At 35.8% G+C, this 18333-nt stretch overlaps 1 protein-coding gene and 1 long non-coding RNA gene across 2 annotated transcripts; one reads left to right on the top strand and one right to left on the bottom strand.

Annotated features, from left to right (window-relative positions):
* Window positions 1–210: 210 nt before the first annotated feature.
* Window positions 211–3785, bottom strand: LOC127854057 (uncharacterized). Its single transcript, XR_008036898.1, has 3 exons — window positions 3714–3785; window positions 3033–3160; window positions 211–2658 (listed from the first exon to the last, which is right to left on the bottom strand). It is a non-coding gene; the product is annotated as an uncharacterized LOC127854057 (long non-coding RNA).
* Window positions 3786–5854: 2069 nt separating this feature from the next.
* On the top strand, window positions 5855–18189 carry LOC127853190 (IST1 homolog). Its single transcript, XM_052387459.1, has 5 exons — window positions 5855–6246; window positions 7860–8277; window positions 11449–11538; window positions 11867–12020; window positions 17442–18189. The coding sequence occupies exons 1-5, from the start codon at window positions 5978–5980 to the stop codon at window positions 17594–17596; spliced, it is 1086 nt and encodes a 361-aa protein (XP_052243419.1). The 5' UTR covers window positions 5855–5977; the 3' UTR covers window positions 17597–18189.
* Window positions 18190–18333: the final 144 nt, after the last annotated feature.

Below are 18333 nucleotides of genomic sequence, written 5' to 3'. Positions count from 1 at the left end.
CAAACAATCTATATGGGACCCATATGGGTCCCATGTGGGCACCTATATGGGCCCCATGTGGGCTGCCAACATGGGACCCAGATGGGAAGTGCAACCGGGCTCCACATGGGTCCCATCTGGGCTGCCCCATGAAAGTATATGGGGCAGCCCAGATAGGACCCATGTGGAGCCCGGTTGCACTACCCATCTGGGTCCCATGTTGGCAGCCCACATGGGGCCCATATAGGTGCCCACATGGGACCCATATAGGTCCAACATGGGCATCCCTTTTACTCAATATGGGCTACATACAGGCAGCCCTTTTACTCAATATGGGCTACATAAGAGTAGCCCTTTTTCTCAATATGGGCTACATACGGGCAGTATTGTTCTAAATATGGGCTACAAACTGGTAGCATTGTATTCAATATGGGTACACAGAGCCTGTAAAATTTTGGACAACACATTAATGGAAATTCAGGTTATGTTAGAAATAATATGTAGGCTGCAAACATGAAATACTGTGTTCAAATTGAACATCAGACAAAATATTCTTGTACATGTACTTCCAATTTCATTTTTTTTAATGTTTTATCTATTTCTTCTTGCTGGAACAGAGCGATATCAAAATGTTCAAGAGCTAAATATCATTATCCTGCAAGAAATACAAGGTTTTTGTTAAAAGACTTAAAAATTTATTAAAGTACTCTCAACTTTTATTCACATAAAGTATTTCACACATATACATGGATACATACATACATAGCAGGAGGATCCCACGTTAACTATTCTACCAGAGAATTCTAAAATAATATGGTGATTCCTAACTTTTTGAATGTAACATCAGAAAAAATATTTTACATGAAGTTGCTAACGAAAACATGTTTCTATCTAATGTTCTATCCGCATGGAGTAATGTTACTCATAATCTATAAACCCAAACCAACAGTAAAACTATTTCATGGAACAATAAAGACATAACTTCAAGCAATAAGACGTTTTTCTATAACATTATATATGTTGACCAGTTATACAACTATAGAATTAAGGACTTCTATTATTTTGATATTTAATATATAATACATATACAGAATACCTTCAAGTATTTTCCTGATGTACTACACATTACTCAAAAGCATACCCATGCATATTAAATCTTTACCCAATACAAATAACACACCATGTACTCAAAGAACATTTGTAGAAAACATCAGAGCTCCAGATAAGGGCCGTACAGACGTAAATACGGCTTTTTCATGAAGGCTTACGCATTTATTTTTATGAACTGGACGTACAATTACGACTTTAATATCCCTTTTACGCATTTACGAAAAAAAATCTGGCCGTACTGATACGTCGGTGTCAGCGCGGCATATTTGTTGGTCTCTTACCTAACGGCCTCTTTCATTAATTTAAATTACCGAAAAGTTGTAGATTGGGTTCCAGTATTATTATCTATTCTGTGGCGTGATTTCCGGTAACTTGTAAGCCCGTGAAAAACAATATGTCTGCGAGCATGGAAGGCCGGCTTAACCGAAAGCGGTTCAAATAAACACTTTGTTGTCATATAATGGCTACATACGGTCGTCTAACCATTCTGACATTCAATCTGTAAGCCCAGTTGAAGTGTTTGCTTGAGCGTTTAACTGTAATAGTTGGCATAGTCTATGCCAACTTTGACAGTTGACTGCTAAAGCAATGATTCTTTTCAGATGAGACAGTGACATTGGTGTTCATTTACTTAGCTTACAAGTTGGCTTGTGTTTTCTTGTCAAGCAAAATAAAGTTATAGTATTTAGTCATGAGTTTTAATGTGTAGTTGTATTTGCATCATAATTCAGAATGGAAAACCTAATAAAGTAACTGTTTAAGAAGCAAAATATATTTATTATCATTGCTGCAAATGTTTCTGTAAAGTAAGGTATACACCCATCAATATCCAAGAACACGGGTAGTACAGTACTACCTGTATTTTTGGATATGGTAGTACAGGTACTAATTGATTTTCAGCGTTACTCCTTTTCTTTCTGTCAGTGGCAATACCGTTACTAATTTCACAAATCCTTATCTAGAGCTTTGAAACATACTTGCAAGACTAAACAAAATATTTTATAAACTAGAAATTAAAAACCCTGCAAAAAAATCCAAAACTCAAATAAATGGCAAATCCTTTTTCGAGAACAAGTCCATATTATTATCTTTGATATCTTCATACATTCTAGTGTTTTTCGTAATTGCACATGATATATATATATATATGTCTTTTAAAACCTTCAAAAACTGGAATGCTGTTTCTTCTTTTGCAAAGGAATATATACCATTTCATTTCCAGATAAAAAAAATTGTATGCTTTCTTAGAAGATGAGCCTTAAAGGAATGGTTTAGGATCAATGAAGAAAGAACTGTCAATTACATTGACAACATTGCTTAATATATTTGATAAAAAAGCTTGAACTATGCAGCAGTCCTAGAAAAGATGGATCGTAGCTTCATCACCAAGATGCTCTTCGAACTCATCCATTTGCTCAAATGTTCCAATTGGAAGACTGATGTTCTCTGGCAGTTGCATTGGCTCGTCATCAGTAGCTGACCTAGCCAAGAGCCGCTGCAGCATCCGCTTCATTTCCCTGTTCTCGTCTCTGATTGTTTCCAACACCGTTAAAATCTGTGTAACTGCATCTGAAGACAGAGTAAAAAAGAACTGTACCTAAAATTATGTTGACAATAATATAAATCACAGCTGGGTCTTATATAATTATATCGGATGTGTGCAGATATAACGGCGGTGGGCCCGATTTGTCCCAACAGCTGTTGTACGGCTAGGGCTGATTATAGCAACTTGCACCTATATGCCCGTCAACGTCAATTTGTTTCTTTTATTAGTAGAAGTATGTATTATTATAGATCACTAAATGACTGTGTATTTTATTTATTTTTTCAGTTGGATTATCTGTTTACATCATTTATTTATGTAATTAACTATCATTTAATAAGCAGTAATTCCAAAACTGAAATTATTTTAAGTTAAAGTTTCAAGCACAAAAATTAGTTACTTTGTCCTATAAACTGGGAAGGCTCTTCAGCTGGACTTAATGGGAGTGACCGGCCTCTGTCATGCACTGCTGGACATTCCTTGTAAAGACGATGTTGGCAAACCAGGTGGTGGTGAATATTTTATTTTCTGAAATAAATTTGTACAATAAACATTACGAAATTAATTATTTCCTAATACACAGACTTTTTAAATATTCTGCAAATAGGTGTTTAAATAATCATTAAAATTTGTCCACACGCAGACAACCTTGGCTTGCGTGCAAGTAATCAAAGACCTATAAAAGACATTATATTATACGTTTCAATTAATATTATCAATGTATGAGATATGTAAGATTCTCATGCATTAGCATGATTACTAATTTAGTGTTTCATTTTGTCAGACATGCGCCTGTCTGCTATAAATAGTTTGTATTGAATTTTAGGCAGAATCAAGTTGAATTAAGCAGTTTAACTAAGAGATTGATCTATGGCGATAAACGAACGTTACGACTTACGTCGCGAAAATACATGACAAAGGCAAAGCGATGAAGAAATCTAATAATATGCAATTTAAATTATTAAGCACACAGGCATTCATTGAAGTAACAGATAAATAAATAATGCGTGATCAGCAATATATATCTGATTTCAAAAGAAATATATAATTACGTGTATAATATCACAATTTAACAACTTACCGTTTCGAGTGTTTTTGTTTTGAATGTTTTCGCGAGGCGGAATTAACATCTGCGCATGCGCATATTATTTAAATACTTTATTTTTCTGCGCGATTATTCAAATTGAAATTATCTCTTGAAAATAACTTCATATTAATCATAGTATATACATTATTTAAAACAAAGCCATATCAAAAACAGAATTTTCAAAAAAATGTGCGCCCGATAGCTGATTTTGTCCTTTGTTGGGCGGCCCAAATGGGACCCGTATGGGACCCATATGGGCTGCATATTATTTGCCTATGCATTCATTTTATATTTTTGGGTAAAATATTAGCAGTTGAGATCAAGTTTGTCATACATATGTTTTAAGAAATTAGTTTTTAATCAAATAAAAGTTTATATCTTTTTCCTGATAGCGCAATAATATGGGACCTATATGGGACCCTTAAGGGCATTCCCATATGGGCTAACCCATATAGGTCCCAAATGACTCCCATTTGGGCTTACCCATATGGGTTTGCCCAGAAACAGCCCGGTAGCTGATTTTGTCCTTTGTTGGGCGGCCCAAATGGGACCCATATGGGACCTATATGGACTGCATATTATTTGCTTATCCATTGATTTTCTATTTTTGGGTAAAATATTAGCAGCTTAGATCAAGTTAGTCCAGCATACGTTTTAAGAAATGAGTTTTTAATCAAATAAATTCAAGTTTACATCTTTTTCATGATAGCGCAATAATATGGGACCTATATGGGACCCTTATCGCCATTCCCACATGGGCAGGCCCATATAGCTCCCAAATGACTCCCATATGGGACCCGTATGGGACCCATATGGGCCGCATATTATTTGCTTATGCATTGATTTTCTATTTTTGGGTAGAATATTAGCAGTTTAGATCAAGTTAGTCCTACATACGTTTTAAGAAATGAGTTTTTAATCAAAGAAATACAAGTTTACATATTTTTCCCGATAGCGCAATAATATGGGACCTATATGGGACCCTTGTGGGCATTCCCATATGGGCTAGCCCATATTGGACCCAAATGACTCCCATATGGGCTTACCCATATGGGTTTGCCCAGAAACAGCCCATATGGGACCCATATGTGCATGTTTGCTGGGGTGATGAAGTCAACTTTAAAAATGATTTTATGTATAATGGGACTTATTCGCAGATTTTGCCATTTTTGAAGGGTACATAAATGCATGGGATTGCTAAAATAAACCATCGGAACTCTGGAGCTATCTATAAATTTAAAACAATGATGAAGTTGAGGAATGATAAAAACCAGGAAAAATGTTTTCCCCATTTGGGTTGGAACAAATGTCTTAAACACTCGACCTCCAAGGTTATTAAAATTATTATCGCATTTGATACTTAAATTATCTGATCAACACGTTGTAACAAAATTAAAACTAAAACAAAAGAAACATTCCAAATTACGTATAAACTTTCTAATTCTATATTGTTTTTCAATTTCAAATGAAAATCTTAAAAACTATGATTGCATTATGAGCCTAGCTTCGCTCCCTCGCTCACTGATGCATTAGCATGTCAAGTTCAATCGCTCCCTCGCTCACTGATGCATTGGCATGTCAAGTTCAATCGCTCCCTCGCTGACTGATGCATTAGCATGTCAAGTTCAATAAAATAAAAACAAGGAAGATTACGAGTGAGAGTTGGCAACGGTTAGAACGCGTTGGTATCTAACATCAAGCTCAACTCCCGTTGACCTGATATCCATATATCATGCTGAGGTTTTCGCTAAGCAAGATTAATAACAGCGAACTATTTGTATATATGTTCAGTGATTTGGGTTAAATTTTAATTGTAATACTTCGCATTACTTATATTGTATTTACTTTCCGTGTGTACACGCAATATTCGTGGGGCGTCTTTTGAATGGTGACTGATGTTTTAGAAAAAAAGACAAAATGGGCATAACTTCACACCAAAGATATATTATTATTGTGTATTAATCATTATATTAATCAACCTTTGGTAAAAGACAAATTGCAAATGGAATCCAATTAATCGCACTCTAATTACATCGTCGAGTTAAAGCCATAAGTCTTCGACGTCTTAATGCCGGTTAAGTGTAATGTAACCATAAAATGTCAACTACGGTGTGGGTTTTTAAAAAACGCGGAAGTGACTAATACATGAATTGGTAAATAAGCGAAAACTCAAAGTCTTGTGACTATTTCAAAACATTAAAACTGTATGTGTTGATGAAAGTTTCATTTATGAACAGGTGTTAAGGTAAAAAGGAAACATGTTTAGCAGTTCGGCGAATTACAATAAGTTGAAAACCAACTTAAGACTGACAATTAATCGTTTAAAATTGTTGGAGAAAAAGAAAACAGAAATAGGCCAGAAAGCTAGAAAAGAAATAGCAGACTACATAGCTGGCGGTAAGGATGACAGGGCGAGAATCAGAGTGGAGCATATCATCAGGGAAGATTACCTGGTTGAGGCTATGGAGCTGTTGGAGATGTACTGTGATTTGCTCCTGGCAAGATTTGGCTTGATTCAGACACAGAAGTGAGTATTGACATACCATAGGCACTCCTCATAGGTAAAATTATCCGTAAACAAAATTATAAATGACTCCAAATAGGTTTTTTCCTTTTTTTAAGCAATTGAAGTTGAATGCTATGATACTATTAATGCATGTATTAATGCATGGTTGTCATGTAGTCAAAAATATTCTAGTTAGATGTCATTGGCGGTGCATCCTGTGCTCTGTTTTTTAAACAGTTTTTTTATTTTCTTTAACAAGTAAATGTCACATGAACTTTCTTTTTCTTGTAAAATGTCTGACTAGTGTTGAGTATTAACCATCATGGGAGGAATTTAGACAATTTTTGTCAGAATTTTTTTTCCCTCTTCAACTCTTCAGTCTTTAACTCCATGGTTGATCTCTCTCAAACTATCACAGTTGAATGAGTCACCTTAATGTGATCATTTTTGATGATCATTAAAAAGCTCAGCAGAGACAAGGGATGGCACAATTACATGAATAGTCTTTATTGTGAGGGTACAGGTGTCTTTGACACATTTCTATTTACTTGTCTGTTTTAACTCTCTAGAATGTATTGTTCCAAAAGTGCAAATTGAATTTTGATCTTTTAGAATCAGCTAGCAACTTGCAGCATTAAATCTTGTTCAGTGTTAAAATGTGATATTTTGTTATTGAAGTTTAAAGTTCTTTGTGCGTTTGTCAGTAGAGATGTTGGTATACAAGCCATATAGCTTAATTTTTAAATTGCTTTTAGTAACTGGGTAGAATCATCTTGCTAAAACTTAACATTGGATAGCCTGTGTAGATGACTGATGATGGTAAAGGAATTTTGGTATCATTAATGTTTGGCAGAATTATGTCCCTTTGTCTGTTTGTCGACTATTACATTTTGTCCCAAAATGTTTTTTTTCAACTCTTTAACTACTGGCTGAATCTTGCTCAAACTGTCACAATGGACTGACCTTCATGTGGAGATGATCATAAAAAAAGTTTCAAGTGAAATGTGGTCCTTTGTCTTTTTGTCTATGGTAGAAATATAGTGGATTTGTCTGTTTCCATGTGTTGTTTGGCTATCATTATCTGCGACACATTTTAGTTGTTTTACCTGAAATTAAATTATTTGTATGAATCTATGATGTATATCAGATGCACTACTGTTTCATGGAGAATTTAACTGTTCCAACACAGGGGAAATCATACATGCCATACGTCCCGGAAATACATTTTATTCATTAAGAATTACATGAATGTTTTAGTATGAATGCCCTTGCAATTTGTTTTTCATTGAATGTTGCTACTTGTACATGTACTTAAGCATTGACAATTGCAAGAAAAGTAAAAGGTTGTCAACATAGCTAGCCTGAGCAAGATCAATTAATTTTCATGAGTTAACAAATTACTCCAAAAAACCTTGTGTTGAAGGGATAAATCACTGTGTTGACATTTGTTAGCGGATTCTGCTGCAGAGAAAACTTTCAATTACTGGTAGCCATTGCTTGGTCAGCTAAAAACTATTGCTCGTTAGCTAAGACAAAAGTTATAAGATAATTCTAAGAGATGTTATGAAATGCTTTATTAGATGTTATGAAAACTACGTACATCTGTACAAATTATTGTTTGTCTCTGATATCAGGGAGTTGGATCCAGGCCTTGAGGAGGCCATAGCCAGCCTGATCTGGGCATCACCGCGGCTGCAGACAGATTGTCCGGAGATTAAAGTCATTGCAGATCAGCTCACAATCAAATACGGCAAAGAGTACGGACTAGCCTGCCGCACAAACTCTCTGGACAATGTCAGTGAGAAAGTCATGCATAAACTCGGCGTTCAGGCTCCACCAAAGATCCTGATTGAACGATACATGATCGAGATCGCCAAGTCGTATAACGTTCCGTTTGAGGCGGACCCGTCGGTGATGGGACAGGACGAGATACTGCTTGCGGAGAATATGCTGATAGATCTGGATGATGGCAAAAAAGGAGGAGCAAGCGGTGGAAGTGGAATGGGAGGAGGAGGAGGTGGTGGCATGATGATGCCTCAGGCCTATTTCCAGGTAGGGTACATTGAAATCTGGGACAAATCTTTACGCACCTGCATAAAGCCCAGTTTTCCCTGAAGGAGGCTCATAAGAACACAGTAGTTGTTCTAGGATAATGGAGTCATGCGTGCAGCATTAAAGTCTTTTACATTACAGGCTTTTTCCGCTCCATTTTGGGAAAACGTCACACTGGAATTTTGGGAATTTCGAGTCGTGAAAACCCCCTATTTTGGGAAAAAAAAATAATCGCAAAATTGGCTCAATAGGGAAAAATTATCGCATGTAAATAGTGTTTCTTATATTTCAAAGAAGCCGTTAACTGGTAAAAAACAACTATTTTGATAACTTATTATTAAAATTTTACAGAAATATTATGAACATGTGTGATAAGTGCAGGTTTTTTAATCTGAATTTGGGATAAAGGCCTGGCCTTTTTTGAGGTGAAAAAAATCACGCAAAGCGCCGGATTTTGAGGAAAATAAGGAAAGTCTTAAATAATCATTAACATATTTTACAGTTTTTAAAATAAATTCAAGGCAGCAGATAATTTAATTATGCAATATTTCTATTTTCTACACCGGATGAGGTAAAGTCATATATTTAAAGGTTAAAAAAAAATATATATTTTTTATTTTTTTTTGGAATTGGGAATTTTTTTTTTCAATTGGGAAAAAAACAACCAGATTTGCATTGGGAATGGGGCCGAATTTCGGACCCGTGGCATAGGGCGGAAAAAGCCTGCATTATTATTGTTAATCAGTTAATTTACAATAATTATTGGGTAATTATCTCTCTATAGGTAGATCAAATTTTTGTGACACAATCTGATATGAAGTAGGAAGAAAAGCTTAGACCAAAAAAAAGGCCCGTTTCTGGTCTCCTTGGGGAAAAAACAGGGTCGGTAGGTAGGGATTTTTTTTTAATTCTCGGGTACTAGAATGGAAGGCTACTAAAGCTTATAATAAGAATAACATGTATATATATACAGGGATATCAATAGATTTTAGAAATCAGGAGTCAATGACCCCTGGATTGAAATTTTGAGGAGTCAAATTGAAAAATGCTGGGGTCAATTTTGAAGCGCGTTAATTGTGTTTTTGTCTGTATTATTCATTTTTTTTTTAGATAAAAAGATGCTCTAAGAGTAACACAATATCTTAAAAAGTTATAATGCTTTAATTATTAAATAACAATACTATGCTACATAACACAACATATTGTAATGATTTGGTACACAAAGATAATGACAAAAAATAAATAATTTGTGCAACAATATCGACTAAGTTTTTCAAAAACAAAACATGTTCCTTTCACAACTTTTATTATTTCTATCACTATACTATGTTTATTTGTAAAAACAATAAATGCTCATTACAATCTACTTCATCATAACACATTTAAGTCTTTTAACAGATTTAAGTAATTCAAGATATGTACTGGTAGCACCTTTTCATCACATATTTATCATCATTACATGTATATTATCATCATCGCTATGATAGCTTTTGTAACAAAATACAATCTAACTGCATGGAACATCTAGTATATCTATTACTGTTTATCCGAATACTATACATTTCCAAAATATGTACACTTAAGAATGCCTTACCTGTAGTAGTTTAACTTTAATAATCCAAATTTTCCATGTTGTTATCTTGTTTAACAAACCTAATTAAATGTTTGTTTAATCCAGTTAATGCTTTCTCCATTATTGAATAACCATTACTCGTAATTTGAATCTGTTGTTGTTGAATCGCCAGCTTTGAATTGAACGCGGGTTGAATGTTAATTTACAATAATCCGGCATTTACATTACAATGTCGAAGGTCTTGATGTAGCAATTTAATTCTACTCGGATAATTTACATCTAATCAAGGAAATGTGTTTTCTCAATGTTTATGTCAAGTATTATGACTTGTTAGTATGATAAATGAACTGTGCTTCCAGTTTATATAAGATGGGTGTTGCTCGTAATTATCGGTGGATTAACAAACTGACAAAACTCGCTGGACTAATAATGGATCTACGTTATTAATGGACCTTTGATCAATTTTGTTTTTTCTTTAATTATTTTGCCGACTTTCTTTAACTGTGCCGTCTGCAAAGTCTGCAAAAACCCTGCAATTATCGGATTGTCAAGCGGTTATAACGTAATACAAGGCTCAACATTAACCTAAAAACTAACTTGCCCTGCCAGGCAAGTACTTAGAAAATCTACTTGCCCTGAACGTAAAGCCACTTGCCCAAACATGAAATATCACATTAACTGTAAGCCTCATATGTTTTAATTAAGATTAAAATGATACACCACGCAATCTTTTTTTAATTTTGAACATTAACAAAATGATTACAGCAATTAAAGTCTAATTAAAGTCTAAATTAAATGCTGTTTGTTCTTTTTTGCACTTGCCTGGGCAGACAACTATATTATAAAATGACTTGCCCGGACCCTACTTTTACTTGCCAGGGGCAATAGGACAACCGTTAATGTTGAGCCCTGGTAATAACTGCTGCTAATTACCCAGTTAGTGCGCACGCACTATTCAGACGGTGTCATGTGTATTGGGAGAGATGAGATAAGATAAACAACGCCCGGGGTATTCTGTCGATTAAAGACCCAGTTTCAAATACTGAAACATTAATGTCAATTAGGAGCACAACAGGATTTATTACCATGGAACTCGAGATGTTAACTGACTGACGCAAGTGTCAAATTTTCTATGCGTCAATATGATGCACGGCAGAAAACAGGGTTGCGTCAAAAGCGAGTCGTTTTTAATTTGCTCGCGTCAAAACGCAGGATTCTGCGTCTATTGAAATCCCTGTATATATATATGATTTGTTTGCTTGATATTACATGTTATATGAACGAAAATGAAAAAAAAAAAATTTTTTTGGCGACCCCAATAAAAAGGTGAGGGTCGGCGCCGATTCGGGAGACATGGTCAGGCGACCGGAAACGGACCTATTTTTTATTTTTTTGGCCTTAGTTTCAATCTCTTAATATACATGTAGTTGTCAGTATACAAATTAATTAATACATAAATAAATTGTAAGTGTTGTTTAAATTTAAAATACCTATGCACAACCTGCATTGAATCAAACAGTTATTTCTCAAAAACTTATTTGATGCAATATGCATTTAACATTTAGTCACAGTTTCTTGTGGTATTTTTTGGTCACTAGCAACCGCCACCACCCAGCCAGAGTGCGATGTATTACCCACCACCCCAACAACAACCATACCCACAGCAACCACAACCGCCTCAGCAAATGGTGAGATAACCAGTTCCTGCTCAGAAGCAAAGTGTTAAGTGCTATATACAAACAGCATAAAAACAGAACAACCTTCCAGTAACTTGCAGTCTCTTCATGTTGTATGCTGTTTGCTGCTCATCAGTATCTTAGGGTGGGAAATGAAGCCTTTAAAACTTGATTCTTGCAATTAAGTTTTTTTTATTTCATTTGATTTTCTAAGGGATTACAAAATTGTCAAAATAGGTATAAGAGTGGAAAAGGGTTAAGATAACTTGGACGTTACTTTATGCACATGCATTAAACCCTGTTTTTCTAGAGTGAGGCCTATATATATTGTGTATTCCAGGCTGGTAAAGCACCCCCGCCCCTCCCTAATACACCGCCCTCAGGACATGGGGCCAGTTACCAGAATGGAGGGGCCAGTGCAGCCCCATCAGCCCCTGCTGCGGGTCAGGAGCACTCACCCCCACCCCCCTACACCTCCAATATGAACTTCCCGAGTAAGTATATACATGTAATCAGGGAGTGAAGAAATTCTTGCATGAAAAATCGATATATATTTGAACTTTTAATCAAAATATGCAAGTCATTTATATTTAAATTCATTTTGTTCCGAGTTGTTGAAACATTTCAAAAGCCCTTTTTTGTTGCAGTTAGGGGTAAAATATGTATAACTGTAAACATGCACATTCAAGTGTTATTGTTGTGTTATTGATGTATTTAACTGAGTTAAATAAATATATTTAATATAGTTACATCTCAATTTCTCCCATTTCATATACATGCCATTACATTAAACTCTGTAGACAAACATAAAGCAGTAAAATCCATATAAATCTGATAAAACACAGATCTACTAACATATTTATCAAACCCTGTTTTTTATTTTCCATTTTCAAATGTAAAATCTTGTTTTTCATAAGAAGACTAAATTAACAAACACCTTTGCTTCCGTGACACGCATTAACTATGTAAATTTATGATGAATATTTGTTGTTCGTATCTTTTTTTAGCTCACCTGATTGCTCAGGTGAGCTTTTGCAGGGCAACAGATAAGATTTTGGGTCAATTAGTTTTCACTGCAAGCTTTTTGTTACAATTAGTTTTTTCCCTCAGAACTATTTGTCAACTAGTTTTTTTACAATTTGATCAAAACATACATGTATTTCTGGATCGAATAAGCGCTTCATTTTTGGATATTGGTAATTCTCAGCAATTCTTATTACAATTAAGTCATTATAAATTCACACTTGCAATGGCGATATTAGTACTAATTGTATAATGACAAATGGATGATGGAGTCATTTTGTTTTAACCAGTTTCAACACTCCTGCCTTTCAGTCTCAGAGCTCACCTACATTGCCAAACCCTCTCCATCAACGACGAAGAATCTGTCACCACCTGCGCTATTTAATGTGATAGTATAATCTTCACAATGTCTTTTCCTGACGGTTTTGGTCTCGTAACGAATTGTAAAATATTGGGCGCGCACGCCGTTTATGAAAGTTTCCAAACCCGACCGCGTTTAACAGAGAACCTTTTCCCGAACTTATTTCGGAGGAAGTAACTTAATATTTACACCGGCCTAAAACGGTGTCTATATGAACTAAATGAAAATATTCCGGTCGCACTAAAGGTTACAATACACTAATTATAATTTAACGCGGTACGGCGGAAAACTGAATAACTAGTCTAAATCGACGAAGAATCGATTTCAATTCGTTTTCCATTTTCACTATCGTTTTCTGTACGATTGATTTTTAATTTCAATTCGTTTTCTGTCAAGTACAAATCGTAAAAACGATAAAACGAACCTTATCTGTTGCCCTGCTTTTGTGATCGGTCTTTGTCCGTCCGTCTGTCCGTTCACATTCGTTTGTAAACACTCTAGAGGCCACATTTCTTGTCCGATCTTCATGAAACTTGGTCAGAAGCTTTGTCCCAATGAAATCTCGCTCAAGTTCGAAACTGGGTCGTGCTGGGTCAAAAACTAGGTCACTAGGTTAAAAAAAGAAAAAACTTGTAAACACTGTAGAAGTCACATTTCATGCCCAATCTTTATGTTACTTTGTCAAAATGTTTGTCATAATGAAATGTTGGTTGAGTTCAAAAGTGGTTCTGGTCCATTGAAAAACATGTCCGCCAGTGGGCGGAGGAGTTTTCCTTATTTGGCTATAGAGAAACCCTGTAAACACTCTAAAAGTAACAATTTTTGCCCAATTATCATGAAAGTTGGCCAAAACATTAGTTTGATTGATATCTCGGATGAGTTCGAAAATGGTCCAGATCGGTGAAACAACATGGCTGCCAGTGGGCGGGGCATTTTTCTCTATATGTTTATAGTGAAAACATGTGAACACTGTAGAAGTCACATTTTTGTCCCAATTTTCATGAAATTTGGTCAGAACATTTGTTTCCTTGATATGAGAGTTGAGTTCGAAATGGTTCCGGTCAGTTGGATAACATGGCTGCCGGGTGGGGGGGGGGGCAGTTTTCTTATATTTTTATAGTAAAAAAGCTTGTGAACACTCTAGAAGTCACATTTTTTGTCCAATCATCATAAAACTTGGTGAAAAGATTAGTTTTATATATATCTCAGATGAGTTCGCAAATGGTTCTGATCGGTTAAAAAACATGGCTGCCAGGGGGGGGGGGTGGGCAGTTTTCCTTTTGTGACTAGAGAGAATCCTTGTGATAAAACACCATAGAAGTCACATTTTTTGGCTAATCATCGTGAAACTTAATCAATACATTGGTTTTATTGATTTCTCGGACAAGTTGGAAAATGGCCTAGATTGGTGAAACACTTTTTAGCTCACCTGATTGCTTAGGTGTGGTTTTAGGATTGGTCTTTGTCCGCCGTATGCCCGTCCACATTTGGTTTGTAAACAATCTAGCATTCACATTTCTCAAGCATTCTTTATCAAAGTTGCTGAAAGATCTCAGTCAAGTTTGATATTGAGCAAAATCACATAATTAATGCCATAATTATTGCCCTTAGATTGTCCAAATTTTTATTATATTATACAAAATCCTTGTAAACACTTTAGAGGTCATAATTTTGTTTCAGATTTTACGAATCTTGGTCATATTATTTATTTTTGTAAGCAAAGTTTGATATTTGGTAAGGGGGGTCAACTCAAAATATAGGTCACCACGTCAAATCTTACAAAAACAAAAACACTCCATACGCCAGAGTTTTGGTTCAATAATGATGAAACTTGACTAGGATGTTTGTCTAGACAATATCTAGGTCAAGTTTGAAGTTTGGTAAAGATTGAATGAACCGACTCCTCTCATGTGAGCGAACTAGGGCCATCTTGGCCCTCTTGTTTCAATTCTTGATGGATGCACCAATTTCATTAACGTTTTTTAGCTCACCTGATTGCTCAGGTGAGCTTTTGTGACCGGTCTTTGTCCGTCGTATGTCCGTCTGTCTGTTAACATTTGCTCGTAAACACTCTAGAGGCCACATTTCTTGTCCCATCTTCATGAAACTTGGTCAGAAGCTTTGTCCCAATGAAATCTCGGCCGAGTTCGAAACTGGATTGTGCCTGGTCAAAAACTAGATCACTAGGTAAAAAAAAGAAAAACCTTGTAAACACTGTTGAAGTCACATTTCATGCCCAATCTTCATGTAACTTTGTCAAAATGTTTGTCTTAATGATATCTTGGTTGAGTTCAAAAGTGGTTCGATCCGTTGAAAAAAATGGCCTCCAGTGGGCGGGGCAGTTTTCCTTATTTGGCTATAGAGAAACCTTGTAAACACTCTAGAAGTCACAAATTTTGCCCAATCGTCATGAAAGTTTGTCCAAACATTGGTTCAATTGATGTCTCAGAAGAGTTTGAAAATGGTCGAGATACTCAGTATGATAGGTGAACAAACATGGCCGCCAGTGGGCGGGGCATTTTTCTCTATATGTATTTAGTGGCATTTTTCCCTATTTAGCTATAGAGAAACCTCGTAAACACTCTAGAAGTCACAATTTTTGCCCAATCATCATGAAAGTTGGTCAAAACATTGGTTTTATTGATATCTCGGACGAGTTTGAAAATGGTCGGGATCGGTGCAAAAACATGGGCGCCAGTGGGCGGGGCATTTTTCTCTATATTTATATCGTGAAAACATGTGAACACAGTAGAAGTCACATTTTTGGGCCAATTTTCATGAAATTTGGTCAGAACATTTGTTTCCTTGATATGAGAGTTGAGTTCACAAATGAACACCCCCCCATGTTTTGCTCATGTCGGTACGTCCGTCCACAAGATGGTTTCCGGATGATAACTCAAGAGCGCTTATGCCAATGATCATGAAACTTTATAGGTACATTGGTCATGACTCGCAGATGACTCCTATTGATTTTCAGGTCACTAGGTCAGAGGTCAAGGTCACGATGACCCGAAATTGTATAATGGTTTCCGGATGATAACTCAAGAACGCGTATGCCTAGGATCATGAAACTTCATAGATACATTGATCATGACTCGCAGATGACACCTATTGATTTTCAGGTCACTAGCTTAAAGGTCACGGTGACCCAAAGCAGTAAAATGGTTTCCAGATGATAACTCAAGAACGCTTATGCCTAGGATAATGAAACTTCATAGATACATTGATCATGACTCGCAGATAACCCCTATTGATTTTTGGGTCACTAGGTCAAAGGTCAAGGTCACGATGACCTGAAATAGTAAAATGGTTTCCGGATGATTACTCAAGAACGCTTAGGCCTAGGATCATGAAACTTCATAGGTACATCGATCATGACTCGTAGATGACCCCTATTGATTTTCAGGTCACTAGGTCAAAGGTCAAGGTCACAGTGACCCGAAATAGTAAAATGGTTTCCAGATGATAACTCAAGAACGCTTATGCCTAGCTTAGGTTCATGAAACTTCATAGGTATATTGATCATGGCTCGCAGATGACCCTATTGATAATGAGTCCACTAGGTCAAAGGTCAAGGTCACAGTGGCAAAAAAGTATTCACACAATGGCTGTCAAGGTCACGGTGACTCAACTTAGAAAAATGGTTTCCGGATGATAACTCAAGAATGCTTACGCCTAGGATCCTGAAACTTCATAGGTACATTGATGATGACTTGCAGATGAAATTATGATGGTACTTGACCAGGATGTTTGTCTGGACAATATCTAGGTCAAGTTTGACATTTTGTAAAGATTGAATGAACCGACTCCTCTCAGGTGAGCGAACTAGGGCCATCTTGGCCCTTTGTTCATTTTATGATGCCAGTTGTTAATTTGATAATTATTTTTCATTTTTGCAGAGGATTGTGAGTTGCTTTCAACAATTTACCATCTTGATATACATGTTATTAGATGTGTGTATAGCAATATAAAATTGCATATGTCCAACTACTTTTTCGAACCAATAGTAAGGTCTGTTTAAGCTAGGGGATAACTTAAGACACTGCGTTTTCACTCGTATAGAATTCCGTTCATTTACATCAGTGCATCAGTTTGTTTCCGGTAAACAAAATGGTTTCAATTTTATGTTAAAAGCAATTTAGTGGAAATATGGATTGCTTGGGGAAAATTCCATGACATAGTGGAAAATATGTCTTTAAGGAGGAAAACACAACTGGTTTAAAAGTCTTGTTGTCAAAAACGCATGTTGATTCAGTGGTTCCTTACCTAAAACATCAAAATTATTTTAATTCAGTAATTAAAAAAAAAGATTACCACCAGGACCCGATTAATTTCTCTTCATGAAAAATGAAAAAATCCTTTTTTTGTTCACCAGCTCCAAAATTTACCACTAAACCAATATAATTGATCAATAAATGCCCTGAAATATTTAATAGTTGATTGTTAACAGACTGTACAAAACCAACTTAACAGATTTTTAAATGTTAAACCACTTGGTTAAAATGAGGTTCATGTCTGTTTTATCTTACAGAGGGTGGTGGTGGATACGAGGACAGTTTCCCAGAACTCCCTGCAGTGCCCAACAGTATCCTGCCTGACCCCCCGGGTTCCAAGTCCTCTGGGGGTGAGGACATAGACTTTGATGACCTCTCTCGCAGGTTTGAGGAGTTGAAGAGAAAAAAGTGAACATCTTGTATGAAAAGGAACAATGTACATATTTACAATGTTTAGAATTCTGTGTTGTTACTGTTATTTTTTTAATTTAATGCCTTATTTGTTATGAATGCATTTTTTTTTATTGTGTGTCATACTTTATATCTTAAAATGTATATGATTCTATGAAATCAGTGATTTGTTGTAATGTTCCTGGTCTTCTGCTTAAAGAAATGTTTATTAGACCCTTGTTGACATGAGGAAAAGATCTATGGTGAGATATGGGGCTGCTGCTTTGTCCATATTTTGCCCAAATCCCCCTCCGGCTCCTATTGGCTGGTCAACACTAAAAATGTGTTAAATTTTAATAATTTTTTTGCATTTGGTAAATGGCTTATGGAGAGACTATGATTTAAACCTTAATTTCATTTGTTTGACAAATGGATTCCTAGATTCATTAAATATTTTGTAATGCCACTTGGATGGTCCAGCTTTCCATCCTGCACCCTTTTGAGCAGCACCATGTACATTTTGTCATCTGTTATCTTTTCCTAGACACGATTTTAAACTCAATCACGTTTATCAGCAGTTTGACTGGTATATTTATTATTAAATAATGTGCATTACGTTTTGTGTTTATCGTGTATGTAATCTCACAATTTGTGTAGAAAATGCAAATGAAATAGGCATTTTTCTGATGTATATATACTTCTGTATTATTTAACATTCATGCTGTAATTAAATCTATTGCTATAATATGCCAGCTTTCA

Source organism: Dreissena polymorpha, chromosome 12 (assembly GCF_020536995.1).
Source record: "Dreissena polymorpha isolate Duluth1 chromosome 12, UMN_Dpol_1.0, whole genome shotgun sequence".
NCBI lineage: Eukaryota > Metazoa > Mollusca > Bivalvia > Myida > Dreissenidae > Dreissena > Dreissena polymorpha.
Note: the sequence above shows the minus strand (reverse complement) of the source record. Positions and strands in the feature narration are given on the sequence as shown.